Genomic DNA, 24,553 nt, shown 5'->3' with positions numbered 1-24,553 from the left:
TGTTGCTTTTCTAAATTTCATACTTAAATGTATTTTTGATATTTATAAGTTGAAATGTTAGTAATTTGGCTGATTTTATCCTTTTACCATTTGACTTAGATGGAATTTTAACATTAGATTAGGTTTGAGAGGCTATCCTCCCCCCAAAAAAAAGGAGGAGGAGGAGGAGGAGGAGGAGCTTTTAAGGGGTATCTATCTAAAGACTTAAAGACCATGTTTGGTTTGAGTCACCGAGGTTTCTTAATCTGATATAGTAACCAAACATCTTTTTATATATTTAATAAAGTTTACTTTTAAAAAAATTAACACTATAAAATAAGACCAACTAATTAAGTTCAAAGTTTAGCCTTAAACCAAATAAGCTCTAAGTAACTTGAGAGATATCCAAACAAATATGAAATTTAAAGGGGTGTACACTAAAAAAAAAAACCCCTTTTATATTTTCTCATATGGAAATAAATAAAAATTTTATGATGTCCTTAGTTAAGCCATTAGATACAGCTAGAGTTCAAATTAGTGGTTGGCGGGAGCCATCTACTTACAATAGCCAACTTGATATATAGAATACTTATGGTCTCTCCTTAGATTTAGGTGTGGGGTTTTTGATTCTTACATATTATGACTATCCTTAATTATTTGAATATAATCATGTTAGCATTAAAGATGAAAACTATAGCTGTTACTTTGCCAGTCACCTATGCTCTACTTCTTTCATGGAGGTAGTAAAAGTTTGGTAAACTGAACACCAGTGAGCTTCATTAATTGGGCTAGTGGTCCAGAATTGGGAGGCCATAAATAAATAAATGCATTTGAACCTAATCTCAAGCATCTTTTGCTAGTCTTTATCTTATGCTTTACTCGCACCATAGAATGAGGACTTCTCATTCTCCTGTCATTATAACATGTAGCCAGCAACAGTCTCATGGGCTTTATTTAGAGGGAAGAAGTCCTCCTCTCTCCACCAGTAAAATTAAACAGATGGATCACAAGTCTCCTTTTCAACCCATTTATTATAAGATAATAAAACTTCTCTTTTAAAAGTACAGCCCAATTGGTCCACCCTGGGATAATGGTACAGTGGATATAATGCCAAATTATGGGACACAATTGAAAGAGTGGCAGGGTAAAGAGTAATGCAATCTTCAACCTAGCTCTGTGGGTTCTGGCATGGTAATATATATATATTTAGCTTTACCATATCATTTTTGTATCATTACTCTTCCCATGATCAAAGGAATGATGATTTTGCAAATGAATAATGATTTTCCCTTACAACTTTTCATTTTTTAATCGAACTAGACTGCATAAAAGAAGAAAAAAAAAATTATCCAGTAAAAATCAATTTCAATGTTCACAAGCAAATTCAAAGCTTTAACCTCTGTTATAGACTACAACGGTTGGCGAACAAATTGCCTATTAATCAATCAAACTTTCCCTAAAAAGACAAAGGCCATGGGCCATGAAAGACAGCAGTTAGCTCACTCACATCTTGTCTCTTTTGAGAATTGATTGGTTAACGTAAAGAGGTATGAAGGGTATGGAAGTTTAAAGCTTTTAATTCTCGGTCTCTTTTCCCTCCCACACGATAGAAGAAAAGAATCATCCAAAAGATGAATGTATCACGTCAATGCATGAAGATAGGAAAAGAGGCCAAATTCACTTTATCTTAATTTAATATCAGTGTGCAATAATAAAAAAAGGGACATCACGACGTCAACCGTTGACGAGCTAAAACCTAAAATAATATCAAATCCCCATCAACGGTGTCGATCTCGGTCGTCAATGTGATATGGTATATAATAACCTTCTTAATCTTGGAGAGCCGAGTTGCATTAGATAATTGCCATAAGTTTTAAATACTAGCATGGTTTGAATTAGCTTGTGGTTTGTAGACACTGATTTGAACATCTACTCTCAAATTAATATTTGGATAAACACCCAAGTTAGAGGCTTCTCCTGCAAAGCTTTTACTTATTAATTACAGAGCAAGAATTCCACCGTCCTGGTTGTTAGCATGATAAGATCTTCCTACCTATAAATAAAAGTTTTTTAACTTATTTGTGAATAAGCAAGTAGGGGGTCAAATCACTACCCATAATAAGGGTAAAAAATTATCACTTTTTTAAGATCTATAAAAGATTTGCAGTATCCAACATGCAAAGGTATAAGACACAAGCATTTCTATGAAAATATCAACTGGTTAAGGTTAGTTGCAATAATAAAAGTTTTTTAGTTTTCTTCGTGATAAAAGAGTGTGGCGAAATGAAGATTAATATAGACATCATTGTATTAATCCGTATACTTATCAACAAGTCAGAGAAAGAGGTTTAAAATAATTAGATGGTTGTCCCAAAATTGCACCAAGAGGCGTGTCGATAGCCGTTTCTCTTGGCTCTGCAATTCTATGTCTTTTGTTTATAAACGAATATAGAAGAGGGAGTATTCTTCAATTTCTGTTTGGGTAATAATTTTACCGAGGTTAATGGAAGAGAAGGGCAAAAATAAAAATGGTGAAAGTTTCTTTGTCGTACTACTAAACAAGAATTTATACGGAAAAGTTTAAAAGAGGTAAATAGTGAATCTGGATAGATCTCTATTCATTAATTATATATCGTTTTTTGTTTTTTGTTTTAGCGAGCAGTACAGCAACGAGAGAGAGAGAGAGAGAGAGAGAGAGAGAGAGAGAGAGATCTCTTTACTAATGTGCCTCTTTTTATCGTGCGTTATTTTGTTCCATTGGGCAGAAGAGGGGCGAGAGAGAGAGAGAGAGAGAGAGGAGTGCGGAAGAACACTTAGAAGAAAAGCTTCTCCTTTTCTTCTTTCTTGCTGCGGAATGGACGAATCTAGGGAGAGATCCGGAGTTGGGTCCTTCTAGTTTCGCGTCTCTAATATCAAGAGGTAAGAGTTGAAGCCCATCGCTTTACTTTTTACTTGCCTTCATTACCCCCGTTGGAATCTCGTCCTGGTAAAGAATGCTGGATGATTTGTAGATTGGTCAGAGAAAGATCCTTTCTTTTACGGGTTCTTCTCTGTTTCTTAATATTTTTCTTCTGAAATAGTTCGGGAATGGTATGTTTGATCCTGGTTCTATGGTTAAATGGGCATATTCTTTGTTGGGTCTCTGTCATTTTGGTACTGCTACTAGAGGAGCTCGGGGAATTGAGCCTTTCTTTTAGTGAGGAAAGAGACCATGTGGGTTTGTCGGAGATAGGACTTTGAATTGATTCTTTTCGATTTGGGGCAGTAAAATAAGGGTCCTGGGTGAAATGGGCCTTCTCCAAATCTACGCCTCGTTCTTCTTTCCAATTTTTTTCTCACAAGAAGATGTTGAGATGCTGATCTTGGCTATAGCTAGTTTACATCTTAAAGTTGTTGTCTGTAAATCGCTGGTACTGCTTGCTGGTGCGGAGGTAGGCTTTATGGTCAAATGATTGAGAGGTTGCTCAAAAAAGATTCTTTTATTTTAAAGTTACTACCTCTATAAACTTCAGATTATTATTTCTGTTTATCTTGTTAATGCAATCCAGTTATTTTGGGTCCTTCTCCTTATCTTTTCAGGTCTCCTTATTTATTCCAGAATATAGAATTTTTCTAGTGACTTTAAATATTTTGCTTGAGAACCACCTCTAGTGCAAGGTGAATGAAGCTGGACCTTCTGTATATGGGATCCTAAAATAAGATGGTGACTTGTAAGGCTGCTGTTTCCAGTCGGATTTTCCTTTCATCACTTCTGTTTTCCCTTTGAAGTGTTTTGTTTCAAGGGGATTTCCCTTTTATTTTCAGTGGTGACAAGGATTCAGTGAGGTGAAGTTCTGGAATTGCACTAGCCTTAATGCTTGATTTCGTAAAGTGAAATCAGCTTATTGGAAAGGAAAGGGGAAAGCCATTTGTACAAGTCTTTAATCTTGAGATTAGTTTTCCTTTTGGTAAAAAACTGGGTGATGTTGAATCACTTCTTGCGGCCCATAAAGAAACTGAACTTGAAGTGATTAGTGATGTAGAATGTTACCATTTGAGTAGTACTCTTTCGGAGCAGGTCATCAGTATGTTGGTGGGGACATGCTCCAACCAAGGGAAGCCAATATACCTGCCCTTTTTCTTTTCTTTGTTGTGCTTCCTTTGGTCTCTTATATTTGTCTCGGCAAATGGAACGAGGCTACAAAGAAGAAGGCCAGGATAATTATGCTTGCTCAACTTGCTGCTGAAGAAGCTCATAGAGTAGAAACAATGGCATGTGCTGATGTTATGCCAGTTGGGCCTTCTCTAAGAAATGGCTTTCATGAATGTGCCAGATGCCTTGCCCCTGCTATAACTCGTTGCTCTAGATGCAAGTCTGTCAGATACTGGTATGCATCTTTGTCTATTTATTGATTCATCTTTCTCCCCCTCTTCAATAGGCATAAGAATTGCTGTTATTGAATATCTTATTCTTAAATTTCTTTGTTGCTTGATTGAACCATCAGTTGGCTGCATGCACTTTACCTTACTGTAAGAATGATGGTGCTTCAAGATTTGATTATTTTGACAACTTTGGGCTCTCCCCGTCTTATGCCAGAATGTTGGTGCCAAACACTAGTAAGCTTCCATAACAAAGAGGCTGATAATCTGAAAGGCAACTGTAGTATGCATGCAGTCAATGTACTGTATAGCACTCATAATATATGGTCTAGTTCGACACATGTATGGTAAAAAATGTAACATATGTATTAAAAGATGAATCAAATAAAAGAATAAAGAAGAGAAAAAGGCAAAATAAGGATCTTCTAAAGCCTACTTAAGTTTATATAGAATGCTGTGATATAACAAAGGTTCATGTCAAACTTTCAAAATAGTTGATGCAAGAAACAATTATGAATCAACAAGTAATCAGAATAAAAGCCAGCTAAAGTGTTTAGGTAGCTTAATATCTACATTCCAAGCTTAACCTACTTATAATGTATGATGATTGATCACTCCATCTCTACTGTAACTCACTATGCCCAACTGCACTTAGGTCCTACAGCATTTGGACTTCAGGTGCTTAGCGGTCTGCTTCTGTATATGCAGGTTATCACATTTAGATCTCTTTGAATCTATCTTATTCAAAGTCCGTGGACCCTGCTAAACTCAATATCTCCTGTATGTAATAATGACTTTAGATGATGATGAGGAAGTGAGAAATGTATCATATGCTAAATGTTGCCCCTCATTCTTTTAGCAGTCTGATTATCTATTATAGTACAACATCAATAAATCATAGGAAGCATCTACATAAAATATTCCACTGTTTCCAATAAATTCATTATGTAGTTTCCCACTAGTATCGCTTGTGTACCTATTTTGATGATATTACCTTTATTCGCATCTTCAGAGATGCTAACAAGGCCATTGACCGCTTAACATTGGAAGTATGAGTACTAGTTTACTGCATCTAAAAAGTGCTTCCAAGCATGTGCTATCATATCAAAAAAGGAAAGAAGGACAAACCGATGTATGCAATTGAAAATGGCATTGTTGATCATGCCGATTTTGTCATTGTGTATGTGGTTGCTTATATCTTGCTGATAAGTTATCAATATGACAGCTTTCTGCTGCAAGTAAAACCTAGTGCACTATGAATATTCTTAATAGTACTGAACTACTTTCCTTCGGGGATAATGTTTCTCTGCTGATTACAAATTTCTTGGTACATTTAGGCATTCTATTTTTTGGTATAAAGATGGTGCATATCATTGTTCTACGTTTCTACTTGTTTGGATCATCTTGTTTTAGTGTTGCTTTTAATCTTATATCCTTAAAGAAAAAGAAAACTTGACTTGTACATTTGAAGGGCCCAAAAGAGATGTAAATCTTATGGGGAATCACAGAAATTTGAGGGCATGTATAATGATGCTTCAACTTTTGACATTCAGATCAATTCACAACTTATAATTAGGATTCCAAATCTGTGTTTAATATGTTCCCCCTTTATTTATCCTTTATCTTTTGATCCTAAAGAGAGTCATGATGAGAAGATATATTGGAACGGCCTACTTCATTATTTTGTCCTTTATCTGAGACTTCTCCACAATAAATATTGAGATTATGACTACATTTTCAATCTTATTACAGTCAGAATTATCTTCTTCACTTTTAGTCACATAAGGAGATGCTAGGTATGCGCTAAGATTGGTCATGTAACTGGAGGAAACTAGTACTATCTTCTTTTATTTCGATAAACAAAGAGATCACTTTAACATGACTAATAAATGAATAACAGCTGGTATCTTTGAAGTCAAATTTGCAGATTCTGTTTTGATGCGTAACTTCAATCTCAGTAGTTGAATTTTCACATGTTTGTAGTTCTGGGAAATGTCAAATAATCCACTGGAGGCTTGGACACAAGCAAGAATGCCAGAAATGGCATGATGGTGTTGTAAAAGCATCTGCTGGCTTCTCTGTTGTAGAAGCTGTACAACAGCAGCCCTTATTGAATGACTTGGATTCCTTGTTCCCTGGAATTGACACCAAAGACTCCAAGCAGAGTGCTCTTCCTTGTGATCTATCAGATGATATGTCTGTCATGACAACTGCTACATCGCAAGATTCAGTAACCACAAGCAATCTATCACATAGAAGAGCCACCACAAAATTAAGCCAAGTTATCTATAAAAGTGGTAGTGTTCCTTGTGTGTTTGATGAAACCAATGACTACAGTGAGGATGACAGCACTTTGTTTACAGAGATTTCACCAAAAGATGCTTCTTTTGGACATGAGGTTTTTTCTCCATTTAGTTTAGTTGGTTTATTTAATTCATCCTTCACTGATTTTCTAGAGAAGTTCTAATCACCATGCTTTCCTCCATAATGATTTCAGTCAATGACTGGGAAAATCACTCCTTTTGGGGATACTCATAGCAATCAAGATACCTGTTCAGACTTTGTCAAAGAGATTCAGCAGAACTCTTATAGCCAGATCACGTCTCCTGGAAAGGCTGGAATATCAGTTCCATCCCAATTGGATAAAAATACTACGAATGAATGTGAAACTGGAAGCCATATCACTTCAAATAAAGTAAATTGTTGTGAGAGTGGGTTTTCTTCTACCCTTGAAAAAGTAGATAGAAGCTTAGCTAAAAGATCTTCCACAAAAGGAAGCATGATGAATAAGAAACCTCCATATACATTGAAGCAAACAGATCTGAGATCACAAAACTCAGCAGATAAAAGAGAATACACTTCTCAAGGCATAGAAAGGAATGCCTGCAAGAAAAACGAGTCTAGTAAGTCAATCACTACTCGCTATGTTATTTGTGATGCAATATATGTTGGCCATATTACTTGTCCTTGTCCTTTCTTCCTTACTCTTTTATATGTTCCATAGGAGTTGCCCAAGTGAATGGTTCTGTTAACGACCAGTTGCAGGGCAATGGGATCTCATATGAAGGAGACCTGAAGATTCAAAGTTCAAAGGGTTCCCCAAAATTTCTTAAACGGAATCTTGTGGGGTTGATAAATGATAATAAAAAGAATAAGGTGTGTGCTTTTCTCTACAGAAACATGATCTTTGAAAAAAGAATGCACATGTCAAGGCATCAACTTTTTGTTTTACCGCAACAGCTAATAGATCCGCCTTTTTCACATATTTTAGATGATTCAGATGTTGTTTCCTTATGAGGATCTTATGAAGTTCTTCCAATGTGAGGTGTGGGGCATTTCTCCTAGGGGTCTCCTTAATTGTGGAAACAGGTACCCCAGAATCAGATCTTTTTCAATGACATTCTACAGGACTTCACATTTTCAATGAAGTTTCATAAATATTAGTGAACTCTTATTTTTGCATAGCATTCATGTAGGTGGTGTTACATATATTATAAAGCCAAGATATACAGTAATTATTGCATATCTTTAATAGAAGCATATAAATTTCTATGCTAAATATCCCCTAAAGTATTTTATTATTTTTTATATGGGAGAAAGAGAGATGGGCTGGGACATGGCTTTGCATCTAAAGAAGTTGTTGCTTCGGCAATCAAAAGTTTTGATTCCAACCAATGCCTCTGGTATAAATATGGCTGTCTATGGGTACAAACCTGGTGATTGAGTCATTACACCCATATCGAGTCATTACACCCTTACTTACAATGTGCTATTCCAGGGAATCCACGGGTAAGAGGATAAAATTGCCTATTTCTATATTCTGTTTTGGTTTTTGCCGATCAAGTGCAGCCTAAATGTATTATAATCATCTTCATCCTTTTCATCCTTTATATGTATATAAGTTTCTAGAGTCACAGGAATCAGAAAAAATGCAGGAAATTTAAAAAATTCATCATTTTTTTCTTTTCAATAATATTCAGCTTCCTAACTTTGTGTTGAAGTCAAAATAGTGAGATCTATACATAAATGCTTTTGTAGTGGAAACTTCTAAATCTGACTTGCATAACCTCTTTTTTGTTGTTGTTGTTTTCAGTTGCTATGCTAATGCTGTCTTACAGTGTCTTACTTGCACAAAACCTCTCATGATTTACCTTCTTCGGAGATTGCACTCAAGGAGCTGTAAGTCTCAGTTCTTATGCTATACTTTTAGCTACAATCAAATACGTAATACTTTCTATCTGGATGCTTTATGCAACATTTACCTAATTATTTTCTGTACGTTAGGTTGGGCAAAAGATTGGTGCCTCATGTGTGAACTTGAGCAACATGTTTCTATGTTACGGGAAGGTGGAGGGCCTTTATCTCCCAGCAGGATCCTGTCAAATATGAGGAGTATCGGATGTCGTTTGGGTGGTGGAAGTCAGGAAGATGCACATGAGTTTTTAAGGTCAAATGACTAAACATGCAACATCCTTCTTGATTCTTGTTTTTTCTTTCTCTTTTCCAGATCGAGATTCTACATAGATTTATCAGTTCATTGTAATTGTCAAATTCCATAATTTATATTGGATATATTCCTTTGTTTATGCCTTTGATATTTATATAAATTAATGATATATCATTAGGCTTCTTGTTATGTCCATGCAATCTACATGTCTGGAGGCTCTTGGAGGTGAAAAAGAAGTCGATCCAAGACTACAAGAGACAACACTAATACAACAGATTTTTGGTGGTCGCCTTAAATCGAAGGTGATTATTCTAGGTTTGACTTTCAGCTATGTCCTTTCTTCAGTTTGATATTTTGGCATATTTAGCAATCAATTTATAGTACTAACTAATTTAGCTAAATGAAACAAGGTTAAATGCCTCAGATGCCATCTTGAGTCTGAAAGATATGAGAATATAATGGATCTTACTTTGGAGATACATGGTTGGGTTGAGTCTTTGGAAGACGCGCTCACACAATTTACTGCTCCTGAGGATTTAGATGGAGAGAACATGTACAGATGTGGAGGATGTTGTGCATATGTCAAAGCCAGAAAGCAATTGAGTGTACATGAGGTGCCAAACATCTTAACAATTGTTTTGAAGAGATTTCAGGTAATTTTTAAGTTATAATGTGGTCTTTGCTTGAAATCTAAGGGTGTTAATTCCTAGTTTAACTCTCATCTTGTGTCATGCCATGTGAGAAGAAATGATTTGCTTCCTTTTTCTATTTACATATTTTCTTTTGGACAAGATTTTCTGAATATCCTCTTAATTTCATACAAGATATGAACATATTATATGAGTTAAACTTTGACTATGTTAGCAAATTGTTAGAATTTTGTGCTATATCTTTTCAAAAACAACTTCAAATATTGTGTAACTTTTCGTCACTTGAATGACATGCCAATATTTTATTTTAGGGACTAATTTACTAGTAGCTGCACATCTGATATAAGGAATTAGTTGTTCCAAGATAAGTGAAGATGATCAGAAATCCAACAAATTATATTTGTGTTTAGTACAACTTCAAATCTATATGTACTGAATATCTAGGCCTTCTACTACGTGATCTGATTCTGTCGATGCCACTGAATACACATCAAGAGACTCTTCAGTGGGTAGTCGTGCCTGCAAACCAGATATGGCAATGTCTTGGTGCAACAGACACCAAGATTATGCTTTTTTTTTTTTTCCTTTTCCATTTTCTGTCATTTTGGGATGTCTAGCTGGTAATGCCTCTCATGAGGAAATGAAAAGTTTCATGTGTTTTTTGGAACTTGAAAATTCATATCCCATACTTGAGAAGGAAATGGAGATCTGCGGATCTGACAAATGGGACTAGAATATTAGATTATCATAAGCTGCATCTTGCATTCAGCTATGAAGTCATGCTCATGATCTCTTATAGAAGGAAAGCACCTAATAGCTTCTGTGGCTTTACATCAATTTCAAGAAAGAAGTGCCAGGAAAACCAAAAGAACTACCATCTTTTCACAGTTGTTTTGAAGTTCATATACATCTTTCAGGGATCTTTCTATCATAATTACCCATTTTGAGAGGAATTATGAGATGCTTTGCTTTTCTTAGCAGCCCAATTTCACGCAACCCTTTGTTTTTCTCTTATTATGGTTAATTCTATTAGATATTAATTGAACTATGAATCTTAGTTTTCTTCGTTTCTTAATATACTTTAAAACCCCTAATCTGATTGGTATAAAATGTAACTCTGTGATACCAAAAGTTCTCGTCTCGTTGAACTTTATCGATTATATGAGTTGTGATGTTACGTATTAAGATCATCGTGAGTATGTAGTTTGTTATATTGTTGTTCTAACTTGAAGGCATCACATTGTGTGATGGTAAGCATGCCCCGTGTATCCAATGTTCATGAGTTCAAATCTTAAAAACAACCTCGGCAAAATTGAGGGTAATCCTGCGTATATCTTCCCTCTCCAGACGGGAGCCTCGTGCTCAGGGCGCTCTCTTTTATATTGTCTGATGTATCCTCAAGGAGTTTATTTCTACTCTGCTCCTTGAAGTAAGTTAAATAGATAATACCAGGTTGTTATTTAACGTAAACTTATGGTATAACCATGCAATGCTCTCTTTTATTTCTTCTAGTGATATGCCTATCAAAGCAATTTATGTTGTTAAAACTATTTTACTCCCTTTTTGTGTAGTTGACATCTATCTCATTATTTCGTTATTGACTTTAATTAGTTATTTACTTTATTAGACAGGGAAATGTGGAAAAATAAATAACCATGCATTTGTCTCTTTTTTTCTTCCTAGTGATATGTCTATCAAAGCAATTTATGTTGTTAAAACTATTTTACTCCCTTTTTGTGTAGCTGATATCTATCTCATTATTTCCTTATTGACTTTAATTAGTTATTTACTTTGTTAGACAGGGAAATACGGAAAAATAAATAAATGTGTTACTTTCCCTGATATGCTGGATATGATTCCCTTTGTGACTGGCGCTGCTGATAGCCCTCCACTTTATTTGTTGTATGCGGTTGTTGTACATTTGGATTCTCAGAATGCATCATTCACTGGGCATTATGTCTCATATGTTAAAGATCTGCAAGGAACATGGTTGAGAATTGATGACTCTGAGGTAAATATTTTCCACAACAATTGTATTATTATTATTATTATTTTGTGGCTGAATGAAGTGTGCATGTATGCACTCTTTTATTACTATATGAAGCCTTAGCATGATGTAAAAGGAGGGAAAATAGATTCATTTGCTTGTGGCTGATTGTCCGAGTGACAACTACCCATACATAATACATTATATTCTGAATAATCTGCATCGGAGTTTACATGCTGCTAGACTATATCTTAACTAAATCATCAGCATTATAAAGAAGTATTAGATCTTTCTTCATTAAATAACTCTTTGTTAGCAAAAACTAATTATTGACAAGGCTAATAGACAAAATTTTGCTTTTCTTCAGAACATGAAAGTTGTGCTTTGAGACAAGATATTTAGTAGACTAGGATTAAACATGTCATATATTCTAAGCAATCTGCACTCTGTTTAATATAGCTATAAACAGATACATGTTGATGAGAGTCATCACACTAGGTAGTGGTGTTTTTATCAATCAGTATTAGCAAAAATGATCGGATCTGTTATGAATGAGATGAATTCATTATTCAAAAACTATATCTTGGCAATGCACTATTGTATGCTCCAGTTTACTCTTTTGCATACTTCATTCAGCCACTCTTTTGCCAATCAGTATTTAGCAAAAACTAAATCAGTATTAGCTTACTCTTTTGCCAATCAGGCTTGTCTCAGGTTACTTTTTTTTTTTTTCAATAGGTGCAGACCGTTCCATTGAGTCAAGTGATGTCAGAAGGGGCATATATGTTATTTTATTCAAGGTACGGCAAAGTTTGACACATTTAAACTTCTTAGGTTAACTCATTCATATATTATTCATGTATAGACACTCACAAGGCTTACTCTCATTTTGCCTCTTTTAGGTCTTCTCCACGGCCTCCGAGGATTTACATTGAGAAAGCACCATTGTATGCTCCAGTTTCTACTAAGAGGAACACCTCTAAACCCCACCAAAACCAGACAGACATGATTTTTGTATCCAAAAGTCCGATAAATGAGAGAGATGATCTTAGACCAGAAAATAGAGAAGGTGTTAAAGGCCAAAATATAGATTTCACTTTGAGCTCCAGAAGTGTCTATCCTATAGAAGAAATAGTTACAGATTCAATTAGCCTGGAGTTCTCTGATGCTACATCAAGCGATTGTTCCCTTTTCACGAGCTCTGATGAATCATCCATTGCCACTGAGAGTACCAGAGATTCATTCAGCACAGTTGACATTGGAGACAATGCTAGTCTTGACCCCATTTCATCTATATTTAGCCCCATGTATGGGGCAGAGTATTCCCACAGTAATGTCATTTCATGTACAGAGTCCTCGTCTTGTAGGCCCGAGACGAGGTTCTTTTCAGCAGGCACAGCTTATGTCTCGGAATCTTGGATACCAATACAACCTGTAGGCAGTGTTCATAGAGGAAGGATTCCAGAAAAGGCCCGTGCCTCTTCAGCTGAGCCCTTTGTTTCGGCAAGCAACTCTCGTTTACACGGGAAGTATTGGAGTAATCTCAAAGATGGTCTTGTTCATACTTCTGGATTTTGTGAGATATAGATGGTCAGATTTTATAGTTTAGCGGAGCCAAGTGACTATGGTGATCCCTAGCTGAATATAAGTTGAGCCTCATAAATTTTTAGTTCCATGAGGCATGCTGAATGTTAGATGAAAATGGCAGGGATATTGCGACTCAAAAGGCCTCTTGTTTTAGTTTAGCAACTAGATTTTTGATTTTGTTCATTATCAACTTTTGTACCCAAACCTGATTAGGATTAAATTTCATGCTCAAATCCATGGTAGTTGGAAATTCTCCTCATGCCAGACTGGACACTAGTAATGGAGTAATAACATGTTCTTTAATCAGCGTAACAATTATTGGCACTTGGCTTTGTGGGAACCTCTAGGATTCTCTTTCAAAGTTCTTGAGTTCTCTCTGTTATTGGCATGTATTTATTTATTTATTTATTGCCTCCCATTTGCTATTGGAGACTTGTATCCAATGCCACTGAAATGGCTTCTCTGGATATGTATGCAAAATTGCAAATGCTTACTAATAATTGGGTTTACTTTCGAATTCTATCATAGATTATTATAGAGGTTCACTCAGCTGAAGAAAGCCGTGACTCTGCGTGAATCAGGTAATAAGATTTAACGAGTCATTGCTGAGTAAGCTGAGCTAGAACACGCCCACAGTGTAGAATTAAAAAAAGATCAATCTATCATTATTATACAAATCAGATCCAGATCCAGGAACCGGAGATGTTGGTTGGATTATTCTGGAGTTGTCTGAAACCAAAATGCTGTCATTAAACCGCTAAAGTGAAGGTGGATATCTATAAATTTATGAGGCTCAACTTGAATTTACACTTTGGAAGTTATTTCTAGATCTTGGATTGAGCAACCTGCTGGTGGTCCCATAACACCACCAATCCAACCCCCCCATGCCAACTGGCAATTGCAGTTAAAATATTATTTTTAAAAAAAAATTTGTAAAGCCGACGGATCTTATTCGGACTCGTTCCTCTTCCTCCGCCCACAGTTCTCTCCTGTAGTAGGTAAGTACTTCATGCTTTTCCCCTCTCTCTCTCTCTCTCTCTAAATCGACCTCTGCCCACTCTCTGCTCACTTCCATTTCTGACCTTTTTTTTCCTGTTTTGGTCAGTCTCCGTGCATTACCCTTTTTGAACGTTGACCCAGAAATACCCAATCACAGTACGACACTCGCTGCACAACCCACTGACTCAGAATCTGAGACAAACCCAGATTTCTATACCCCCTTCCCAGTTCTCCTGCACTCTCCTTCCCTCCGCTCCCTCCCCTCCTACTCCAATTTTAAATAGCCACGTCCACAGTAAGTAGCAACGAGAGTTAACATGGAGCCAGCGCTCAATTTGACGGCGATGGTACCCTTCCTCCTCTGCGCCGTCGCCTTCCTCCTCCTCCTCGAGCAGCTCTCCTACCTCAGCAAGAAGGGCCCTCTCCCGGGCCCGCATTTCGTCGTCCCGTTCGTCGGCGCCGCTCTGCACATGGTCGTAAACCCGACCCGCTTCTGGGCTCGGCAGGCGGAGCTGGCCAAGTCTTCAGGTTTCGGATTCTCGGCCAACTTCATGGTCGGCCGCTTCGTCCTCTTTATTCGCTCCACGGAGCTCTCTCATAAAGTCTTCTCCAACGTCCGCCCCGACGCATTCCACCTCGTCGGCCACCCTTTCGGCAAGAGGCTCTTTGGTGACCACAACCTTATCTACATGTTCGACCAAGAGCACAAGGATCTCCGCCGCCGCATCGCCCCCAACTTCACCCCTCGCGCTCTCGCTGCTTATAGTCTTGTACAGCAGCGCGTTATTTTGTCACATTTAGAGCAATGGCTCCGTAAATCTTCTACCTCTGTTCCGATTTCTCTGCGGCTGTTCTGCCGGGATATGAATCTCGAGACCTCGCAGACCGTCTTTGTTGGGCAGTACCTGTCACCGGAGGCCCGGAGAAGATTCAACAAATACTATAATCTATTTAACGTAGGAGTCATGGCAATGCCGATCAATCTACCCGGGTTCGCTTTCCACCGAGCCAAACACGCCGTCTCGCGGCTGGCGAACACCCTCGCAGGATGCGCCGCGGCCAGCAAGAAGAGGATGCTCGCCGGCGGGGAGCCGACCTGCCTCATCGACTTCTGGACGCAGGAGACCCTCCGCGAGATAGCCGACGCGGCGGCCGCCGGGGCCCCGCCCCCGCCGGAGAGCGGCGACAAGGAGATCGGCGGTCACCTGTTCGACTTCCTCTTCGCCGCCCAGGACGCCTCCACGTCGTCCCTCTGCTGGGCCGTGGTGCTCCTCGACGAGCACCCGGAGGTGCTCGCCAAAGTCCGGCGCGAGGTGGCGGCGCTGTGGTCCCCTGATTCCGGCCAGCCGATTTCCGCCGACAAGCTGAGGGAGATGCGGTACACGGAGGCGGTGGCGAGGGAGGTGGTCCGGTTCCGGCCGCCGGCAACGATGGTGCCTCACATAGCCGGCGAGGCGTTCGAGCTGACGGAGTGGTACACGGTCCCGAAGGGGGCGATCGTGTTCCCGTCGGTGTACGAGTCGTCGTTCCAGGGGTTCACCGAGCCGGAGCGGTTCGACCCGGAGCGGTTCATGGAGGGGCGGGAGGAGGACCGGGTCTACAAAAGGAACTTCCTGGCCTTCGGGGCGGGGCCCCACCAGTGCGTGGGCCAGAGATACGCCATCAACTACCTCATCCTCTTCATCGCGCTCTTCGCCTCGCTGATCGACTTCAAGCGCTGCCGGACGGACGGCTGTAATGAGATTACGTACGTGCCCACCATCGTCCCCAAGGACGACTGCACGGTGTACCTCTCCCAGCGTTGCGCACGATTACCTTGCTTCTGATTTGTTTCATGTGCTTGGAGAGGAAATTAAACAAATTAAATTTCACCCTTTCCACGTCATTAATTTGGTTGCATGTGTTAATCGTGTCTATCCACTTGGCCTTTTGGATCTTGGATACATTTTTATTTGATGTGCGCACTTAGGCTCCCTTCACTTCTCCAATAAAAATTAATCCTTTTTAAAATATATATATATATATATTAGCATTGCAACTAAACAATCACATAGGTTTATATTAATATTGTAATTTCTATTTATCTCCTCTCTCACTCTAGACACCTAAATTATTTAATTTAATAATAAAAATAAATTACTGATTTACAGGTTGATAGGACAACACTCAATCTGTAACTTATTTTATAATTAACTCTCTATCTTCTCTCCGAAGCCAATCATCAATGAATTCATGGTGTTGAAGCCTCCAACAAGCTCTCGTTTTAACTCTCCCACGACCGAGCTCTCTCCTCCTATGGTGAAATCGCACCACTTAGTCTCCTCCAACAAGGGTTCAACACCAATCTTGCTGCAAGAGCACTACTCTCTCACTAAGCAAGAAAAGGTAGCAGAGGTCATCCTGTTTGATCAACGAACAACCTACAATTACTCTGGGAAGGAGCTCGACCCACTCGTCATTTGCTTGTTCCATCCAACAAGATATTTTTGTTATAGCACTAGATCTATTGTCGCTGCCTCCAAGAACCACAAGTCATTTTCATTTCTGATATGAGCCCATTTTGTATACCGTATTGATTTTTTGTTCATATGTTTCTTTCATCTATAAGGCTATCATTATTACGAGATCTATTTGTATCATTTATTATGAATGTTTTTTTATTCAATGCATACTTATACGATACATTATGAATTTACAAGTATGTAGAGTTAATAAAAAAACATATGAGAATCTTTTTAAAAAAATATATAAGAAACATGGAGATAGAATCCATCGAACGTAATCAATAATAATATACAAAAAATAATAATAATCACAAACATAAAATTTTTTATGTGAAAAACTTCTAATCGAATAAAAAATTATAAATTCAAATTTAAGTCGAAACCAAAGTAGCAGTTTAGAATAAGTTCACCAATACACCATCCATTCTTCAGTCTTAGTGATCTTTAAAATGTAGCTCTTCTAACATTTTATATAGATATGCAGAGTTAAGAGCAATTTAGCACATTTTGTGTAAAGCTGAGAAGTGATTCTCAATGGCCTCTAGAAGATGATTATAACATCAATAATAGATGAGTCATCTAGGATTAGATTAAAACCTCTTTATATGATAAAGTAGAATATTCTTTTAAAGATTATCTATTGATTTGTTTAGAAACAATATAAATACATCTTGAAAGATTTTTAGGGATTTTTTTAGAGATAAGGTAAATACATGAAACAAAATATTGAGTAGTTATGACAAATACGAGAAATAAATTCGCAACGCATAATTCATAGAAAGTAGGATTTTTACTAGCACTATAAGGTTATTTCTCCACATTGTGAAAATATAGTAGCTTTCGTTGTGTGATTATTTCTCTGCATTGTAATAAAATAAATCTACGGTGTAGGTAAACATTATGTGGGTGTTACTGAGGTGCCAAAAATATTATCATGCATTGGTGTAGGAAAAGTTTTTCTTCATGTGAGCACTAAGGTAATATAGGATATTGTAATAGTGCAGAAAAGAGTATATATCTTTTTATGCTGTGCATGCATATTACGTATATAATCAGACCTCTTATAAATAAAAAATAACCACAAGTATAGATTTATTAAATATTAGTATTTGTTTAAGTCCAATTAAGAGTATTTTAATTATTTGATAGAAAACCTCGCCAATTCCTAATATAATTTCCTAACTATTACTTTAATATTGATTTTATACCATATTAAATATAATTATTATCTGTTATACAAATATATACAACTAAATATTAAAATAATTTATAAATATATTAGCTCTCTTCTAATATAAAAATTAATATAGTTATTCTAAAATTCATCTTATTCCACTCCACCACATAACTTAGCCAAAAACTCTAGATCTTCTTAAAATTATTATTTTTTTAGTTCTTAAATCTCCATAAACAGTAGTTTTGTCCCCGTCCAAAAAGGATAGGTCATCAGGTGTACTTCTTGGTACTGCCTAACTTCATGACTTGAATTAGCTAGATTGCGTGTATGTACTTTTATACATATTATTAGAGAAGAAAGATATGCTATAATAGAGCTAAGCATGCTCACAGTTTAGCGTAAGTGGCAAGACTTTGTTGACATTAATTATCCATTTGAACCAACCGTCCTAAGGTGCAAACGCATAGCGTTTCTCCGGTCCGGTCCATCCACCCGTTCCACTGGTAATGGATATGTTAATCGATCGTCAAAGTCTTCGGAAACAAATATTCGAGTAGAGTGTCGTGCCAGTCCAATATTGTGTCAAGAAAAATAAAATAAATAAAACAAAAAACGAAGATTGCAATCCACTAGCTTCATCATTAAGCCATTAAGCCGGTCAACTATCTCAATCAATATGATTAAATTCTTGAAACAATGAATTAATCCAAGACCAATTTACTTAATTAACTACTAATCAATCCACTACTTCCTCTCTCAAGATCTTCTACTGCTCCCTCGGTCGGTTGCATCCTCCTCCCCGACCAATCCCCACTAAGCATCCTCCGCAACGACGAGCCCAACCGCGACGTCGACGCCACCTCCTTCGCATTCGATGCACCGTCCATGTCAGCCGCCACGTCGCCCACCTCCGCCTCTTCGACAACCTTGGATGCCTCGGCGTCGGACCGGCAAATAGGGCACGTCGGATGAGAGTGCAGCCACATGTCTATGCACTCGACATGGAACGTATGCTTACAGTTAGGAAGCAACCTCACCTCCTCCCCATCCTCCAACACACTCAAGCACACGGCGCACTCTGATGTCGTGCTGCTGCTCTTCTTATATGGGAACGTGGGCAGCGCTGATATGGCTTCACGGTCGAGTCCGGTTCCTGAGCGATGGAAGACGATGGTGCTGTCGGTGGTGATAGAGGTGGTGCGGCGGCGGTGGCGGAGGTAGTAGAGGGCGTAGAGGTGGAGGAGGATGACGAAGATGGCGACGGACAAGAGGGTTATGACTGCGGTGAGCAAGACCTTGCTGTCCATGGCGTAGCTCGGTTGCTGTTGCTGCTCCCCGACGTTGGTAGACATGGTCGTCTCCCTCTATAGATCTCTCTCCTGCTTCTATCAAGATGATGGAACTGGAGAGCTAGTCGGGGATATAATATGTAGGGTTTTCTTTTGTGTGTGGAAACGCTTTAAAGTCCTCTGTTTCGTTCAAATCATAAACCTCTTCTTTGTTTTGGCTTACCTACGTCTTTTTTAGCAGTAAGATAAAATTCCTACCAGAAACATATATAGGTGGTGTACAGAGGAAAAAGAATGAGAATATATATGTCTGCTTGCTTAAAATTTTTAATACTAAGTTGAAGAGTGCATGTAAAATAATGTTGGCTTGAAGGTAAAACTAAAACATCTTATTGTTAGAAAATTAAACAAATATCGTATTTAGATTTTAGAGTGAACTACATACATATAAGATGCTTTACGAACTCGTTTCCAAGAATTCGGACGGAATAATTGTGTATGACTTAAAGTTAGCTTCAATTGACCGTTAGGCACTGGTGACGCGGCTCTGAGAGGACCAAGTGATGGAGATCGCAGTGTAGAAAAAGGCCAAAGGGTGACGAAACCGGACGATGCGGTGTTGAGCGTGTTAAATGGGGTATTAGCAGTAGGTAGTGTGGCCTCTCAAAAGTCAATTCGCTTAGAAAAAAACGAGCAAATGACGCGGATCTTTCGGCGGTCGGCACAAAGAGGAGTGATCTTAAACCCGTGTGGGTCCCACCAATTACACCACTTGAGATTTTTCAATGTTTTCGTAAGTCCTTGGAAAGAGCCTTCACTAACGCTTACTGAAAAACTAGTCTCACTTTTTTTTTTAAAATTTATTTACATTTTAAATATATTTATAAATAGCGGGTTCAAACTATTATATATGAAAGAAATATTAGCTATCAAATTATCATAATAAATATTTTTTAGATATTTAAAAATAAATAGATAAAATTAAATATGTGTCGTCTTTATTGATCTAGCCGTAAATAAGTCTAAGACTTTTTAAATAGTAGATAAACTCGAGTCTCATAATTACTTAATTACTTAGCCAATACGTCGCATTGCTAACGACTTTGGCATTACAATTTGGACCAAAAATTTGATGCCTAATCATAGCGAGCTACGATATTTAATAATAGTTTAGTATATCTCAGTAATTTTTTTTATACCAAATTAGTTACTAAAATGGTCTCGTTCTGTCATGTTAGGATTTACATCGGTAGTTTATTTGGAAAATGAATTGCGGACAAGTTCAATTCTTTAACTATTAGCGTAAGAATCAAATAGTTTTTTCATCGAGGAAAAAAGTAGCTATATTTTTTCACCCATAATGCTAAACTATACAATTTAGAAAAGCATAATTTTATAGTGAATAATTTATTTTGAATATATGATATAGTTGCTGAAAAAGAAACTAATATAACGATTCTAATCGAAAATTAATTGAATCATAAACAAAAAATAAAATCAAATATCTTAGCTTTTTGCTGAATTATTTATTTTGACCATAAAAGTATGTCCTTAAAAATATATAGAAAAAGCTACGAGTGAAAATTGAGTATTCTCGACCAATAAAGTCTCATCAGAATTGCAATATATATGTATATATTAATGTCAGAAATAAAAGCTACGTATCATCCACCAAACATTTCCATATCCAGACTAAAAGAGTGCAGCGCCTTCTGAGGCAAGCACACCAACACCTTAAACCCTTGGTTCCTCCGTCCATCCATTGCTCCATAAGGCAAGAAGAAGCAAGGGTCCCTGCTCCCCAGTAACCTCCACGAGAGAGGCAATGTAGTAATCGGACCGCCCCACCCGAAGTCCAACTCGGAGTGCCCCAACCTTCTCCAGTCCGTGAAAGCGCTCACTCGTTCACCGGCTGTGATCCCTCTCGCGTAGTGCACTTCTTGGAAGTCGACGTATGACCTCACGTACTCGGTAGTCACGCCGTGCTTGCTCTTCTTGATCAGGCTTGCCGTCTCCCAGAGAGGTTGCTCTACGAGTTGCGTAACGGTGAGGTTGACGTATACGGGGAGACAGACGTTGCCCCAGTAGCCTGTAGGAAGTGCCGGTTTCAGGACTTTGCTTATGTTCATCGAGTATACCATCTTTACCGTCTCCCAGCTTTCGATTCCAGAAGCCTTCACTCTGGTAAATTAATTACTAGTCCACTTAGCCATGCTTTTAATTTTAGAGCTTGTAATATGACCTACATAGCTTATAGTACTCACCGGGCACGCCATATGAAGGCGGCTAGAGCTTCGAACGTTGTAAAACTCGTGCCGGCCTTTTCCGCGAGTCCTTCCCGGAACCGCTCCAAGCACGCGTCGCTCACGTGAAAGCATTCCCTTACGACTAGTTGGTCCCCACCACCACCTACCTTAGAGTACGGCCCAGAAGACGCCACGTCATGATCAAAACGCAAGACCTCGTCGAACGATACCTCGACGCGTGGCGGCCTCCGCGGCCCGAGGAGTTCCCTTTCCCAGATCGGTTCGACAGCCGGCGAGGCTCCACCACGCGCGAGCCGTGCCACGTGGGACAAAAACATGGTGGCCCCCGCGCCGTCGCATGTGGCGTGGTGGACGCACATCCCGAGGGCGAACCCGCCGCACGCGAAGCGCGTGACCTGGAGGGCCAGCCCGTCCCGGTCCGGCGCGAGCCGGTCTAGGAGGGGCGAACCGGGCCTCTCCGAGTCGAGCCGGTCGAGACGGAAGGACGCGGTGGCTCGTGTCAGCGGCACGGCATCGCCAGAGCAGACACGGACCTCGAGGCGGGAGTCGGAGGGGCGGGGGCGGACGGAGCCGACGAGGGGGTAGTAGAGGGATAAGGCGGCGGGGAGGGCGGAGGAGATGACGTGGAAGAGCTCGAGCTCGGAGGATTTGTTAGGGGAGTAGAGGCGGAGGGTGCGGAAGGTAACGTGAAGATTGCGGTCGGAGTCGAGGTGGGAGAGTGGGAGGGTGTGGGAAACGGGAGGAGGTGAAGGGGAAACGAGGATAGTCTCTATGATGTCCACTTTCTCCATGACCGCAGGTGGTGTATTTGGTTGAAGAATGCGAGTTTAATTAGGTTGTAATGGAGATTTTGGTGGAGGGAGGAAGAGGGGAGGGGGGGTGTGGGTTAGGTGGCGGAAGAGGAAGGCGACGTGGAAGTGGTAGCACCATAACATAGTGTTTGTGTAACTCCCACCGTCGGATTGGCAGGAAGACTTCTGATCATCGCGTCGCCATGGTTTAGAACCACTAGATCGGAGTTCTCTACAGTGATGATTGTGATAATAGCTAAACTGTATTACTATTGGATAAGTTTAACCTCTGACAGTGAAAAAAAAACTATGTTATTAGGAGAATACCATACTAAAAGTATAGCATTAGTCGATCGTTTTTGTAGTAAAAAGTTTTGATGGAGTCCACGTAATAACGTACAGGTGTCGCCTGCGAACTCGGCACCTTAGGATTTTCATAAAGTTTTCCTGTGTAAGAATAGGATGGATGCTCTTTAACGTCGAAGTAATTAATTAATTGTAGAGACTCCTAATCGGTCTTTTACACAAACGTTAATATGAAGTAGTGGTCTATTAATTATTTGTAATCTAATTAATGTACAGTTAGCTATACCAAGTTGGGTCGGAGTACTTTTGAGTGCTTAATTAAGACGGTTGCAGGAATAACACCAATTCTATATCTTTGGCATGGAAGTGCTAAATCCTCCTTTGCGCCGCGTATGGCCATCGAGTGTTCCTAAAAGCCAGAATTATTAATTTCTTCGGTCAGGATAAAAATCCAATCCTCCAATAATCGGACAAGATTGTGAGTTGTGAGCTGCTTTGCTCTGGCTCCAAAGTCATAAGCAAATTAAGTAAAGAAAGTATTGTATGTACGTATGTATGAGAGAGAGAGAGAGAGAGAGAGAGAGAGAGAGAGAGAGAGAGAGAGAGAGAGAGAGAGAATGGATTGTAGTCAGACAGACACGATCTAGTGAGTGGAGGTGCACCAGAGGGCACCAGGTAAAGCTTTTATTGAGCAAATAGGAATGCTTAGAAGAGCTCACCACGTAATTAAATAGCACGTACAGTTAGCTCCCTTCTTCTTTAGTCATTCCCACGTAATGAACAAGGTGAATAGACTTGCACTATTTCTTTTGTCAGGAAGAGGGGCAGGTCAAATAGGCGAGCAAGTGGAGAGAAAAAGAAGAGCAAGAGACCAGGAGATCCAAGATAGGATGGCAGGATCCGTTTGGGAATCCAAGAAAGCGTCCGAGGTATCTTTCATCAGTTGAATTAGTTGAGAGTTTCTTTCGCAAAATGACCACCTATACATTACACTCTTCTTTTTCTATGAACATATTTACAAGAAACAGCCTCCATATTCTCTACCTTTTTCTTACAAAAGTGCGGTGATATTTTCATAAGATAATAATGCGAAAAGAAAAGCAATTTAATCAAAGAAGATAGAACATGTTTAACATATTACTTATAAGCTAGTTAGAGGTTGTTACCTGAAAAGGAGTTGTTTTTGAAATAGAAAGGAGGTAGGTGGTTACTTGAGAAACAAAATCAAAAAAGTTGCCACCTTAATTTCTAATGGCAATTGCTTCTCTCGTCGATGCAACTATGGTTAGTGGGTTCGATCGAACATGTTCATAATCCACTACATCGAAGTGTAGTGTAATATGACAATAAGGTCCTTTTGTTGATTAATTTCCAAGACAGTTACTTTATTATTCTGGAAAGGAGTTGATATATATATATATACACACACACACACGATACTCACAGCCAGTTGAAGCTTTGAGCGTATGACGCGTGCACTAGACGTTCATATGATCCATGTCCATATAGAACTAATCAGTCCACGTGATATGCCTCCACTAAGAGAATAATAGGAGGCGATTATGGCAGATGTTTACCATATATTCTAACGATCCACTTGCATGGCCTCGAAACGAAGAGAGGAGCAGCCTGGCTATAAATATCGCATACCTACCTAACCTCTGTATTATTCCATTAACGATATTGCATTGTGAAGCTACAAACTATACTAGTAATGGGCAGCTCAATACTATGTCTTTGGTTTTGTCTCATCCTTCTCTTATCACCCCTTCCCTACTCTGAGCCTCGCCAACTTCACCGTCGAGAGTTGGAGGAATCGATGGCGGCATTCATGCCGACGTTGGGAGGAGAGACGAATGATCAGGTGTTCTTCGATGAATCAAAGAGGCAGAGCCCTGGCGGCCCGGACCCTCAGCACCATTAGAGTGCATAAGTTTCTTTGTTGTCCGAGTGGTTCTATATATATTTATCTTTTATTCTTATTTTTTTTCTTTTGAGAGAGTTATGGTCGGAGTGCTTGTGATTAGTATTCTTACGTAATTGGAGTTTTAAGTGTATTGGCTCCCGGATTAGCTATGTGAAGGTGTCTAAAACTAGGATTGGTATAATGTTACTCGGACTACGTATGTACGTACGTACGTACCTTAGAAGATCTCATTATATATCCATCAGTTATACGGTGATGTGTGATGTTCTCTTTCTTATTATTAG

The 24,553-nt window shown here is 39.0% G+C and overlaps 4 protein-coding genes across 6 annotated transcripts; 2 read left to right on the top strand and 2 right to left on the bottom strand.

Moving 5' to 3' along the window:
• Window positions 1-2,694: 2,694 nt before the first annotated feature.
• On the top strand, window positions 2,695-13,386 carry LOC140777896 (ubiquitin C-terminal hydrolase 15-like). 3 transcript variants are annotated; one of them, XM_073122303.1, is made up of 14 exons: window positions 2,695-2,898; window positions 3,559-3,689; window positions 3,784-4,346; window positions 6,322-6,736; window positions 6,836-7,241; window positions 7,343-7,494; window positions 7,610-7,707; window positions 8,432-8,517; window positions 8,623-8,785; window positions 8,964-9,087; window positions 9,196-9,438; window positions 11,234-11,446; window positions 12,161-12,222; window positions 12,325-13,385. In XM_073122303.1, the coding sequence occupies exons 3-14, from the start codon at window positions 4,060-4,062 to the stop codon at window positions 13,007-13,009; spliced, it is 2,934 nt and encodes a 977-aa protein (XP_072978404.1). In that variant the 5' UTR covers window positions 2,695-2,898; window positions 3,559-3,689; window positions 3,784-4,059; the 3' UTR covers window positions 13,010-13,385. The 3 variants fall into 3 exon arrangements, with proteins under 3 accessions (XP_072978404.1, XP_072978405.1, XP_072978403.1); XM_073122304.1 differs by lacking the exon at window positions 3,559-3,689 and having other exon boundaries at window positions 4,037-4,346; window positions 12,325-13,386; XM_073122302.1 differs by having other exon boundaries at window positions 3,559-4,346.
• A 347-nt stretch (window positions 13,387-13,733) lies between these two features.
• On the top strand, window positions 13,734-15,977 carry LOC140778633 (cytochrome P450 710A11-like). The gene has a single exon (XM_073123439.1). It carries the CDS (start codon window positions 14,326-14,328, stop codon window positions 15,832-15,834), a length of 1,509 nt encoding a protein of 502 aa, XP_072979540.1. The 5' UTR covers window positions 13,734-14,325; the 3' UTR covers window positions 15,835-15,977.
• Window positions 15,978-18,254: 2,277 nt separating this feature from the next.
• On the bottom strand, window positions 18,255-19,277 carry LOC140778792 (RING-H2 finger protein ATL40-like). Its single transcript, XM_073123660.1, has one exon. It carries the CDS (start codon window positions 19,039-19,041, stop codon window positions 18,415-18,417), a length of 627 nt encoding a protein of 208 aa, XP_072979761.1. The 5' UTR covers window positions 19,042-19,277; the 3' UTR covers window positions 18,255-18,414.
• Window positions 19,278-20,540: 1,263 nt separating this feature from the next.
• On the bottom strand, window positions 20,541-22,470 carry LOC140778422 (3'-N-debenzoyl-2'-deoxytaxol N-benzoyltransferase). The gene is made up of 2 exons (XM_073123122.1): window positions 21,243-22,470; window positions 20,541-21,159 (listed from the first exon to the last, which is right to left on the bottom strand). Exons 1-2 carry the CDS (start codon window positions 22,034-22,036, stop codon window positions 20,643-20,645), a joined length of 1,311 nt encoding a protein of 436 aa, XP_072979223.1. The 5' UTR covers window positions 22,037-22,470; the 3' UTR covers window positions 20,541-20,642.
• Between the last annotated feature and the right edge of the window lie 2,083 nt (window positions 22,471-24,553).

The sequence above is a fragment of the Typha angustifolia genome, chromosome 15, assembly GCF_048772165.1.
Source record: "Typha angustifolia cultivar Huaian chromosome 15, ASM4877216v1, whole genome shotgun sequence".
NCBI lineage: Eukaryota > Viridiplantae > Streptophyta > Magnoliopsida > Poales > Typhaceae > Typha > Typha angustifolia.
Note: the sequence above shows the minus strand (reverse complement) of the source record. Positions and strands in the feature narration are given on the sequence as shown.

What these genes read in the sequence shown, in the direction of transcription:
- LOC140778792 (XM_073123660.1), bottom strand. Translation starts at nt 19,041, where the DNA reads ATGTCTACCAACGTCGGGGAGCAGCAACAGCAACCGAGCTACGCCATG.
- LOC140778422 (XM_073123122.1), bottom strand. Translation starts at nt 22,036, where the DNA reads ATGGAGAAAGTGGACATCATAGAGACTATCCTCGTTTCCCCTTCACCT. An exon ending in GCCTTCATATGGCGTGCCCG is followed by an intron (nt 21,160 to 21,242) that starts GTGAGTACTATA and finishes TTAATTTACCAG; the next exon opens with AGTGAAGGCTTCTGGAATCG.
- LOC140777896 (XM_073122304.1), top strand. Translation starts at nt 4,060, where the DNA reads ATGCTCCAACCAAGGGAAGCCAATATACCTGCCCTTTTTCTTTTCTTT. An exon ending in ATGCTTCTTTTGGACATGAG is followed by an intron (nt 6,737 to 6,835) that starts GTTTTTTCTCCA and finishes TAATGATTTCAG; the next exon opens with TCAATGACTGGGAAAATCAC. An exon ending in CTGCAAGAAAAACGAGTCTA is followed by an intron (nt 7,242 to 7,342) that starts GTAAGTCAATCA and finishes TATGTTCCATAG; the next exon opens with GAGTTGCCCAAGTGAATGGT.
- LOC140778633 (XM_073123439.1), top strand. Translation starts at nt 14,326, where the DNA reads ATGGAGCCAGCGCTCAATTTGACGGCGATGGTACCCTTCCTCCTCTGC.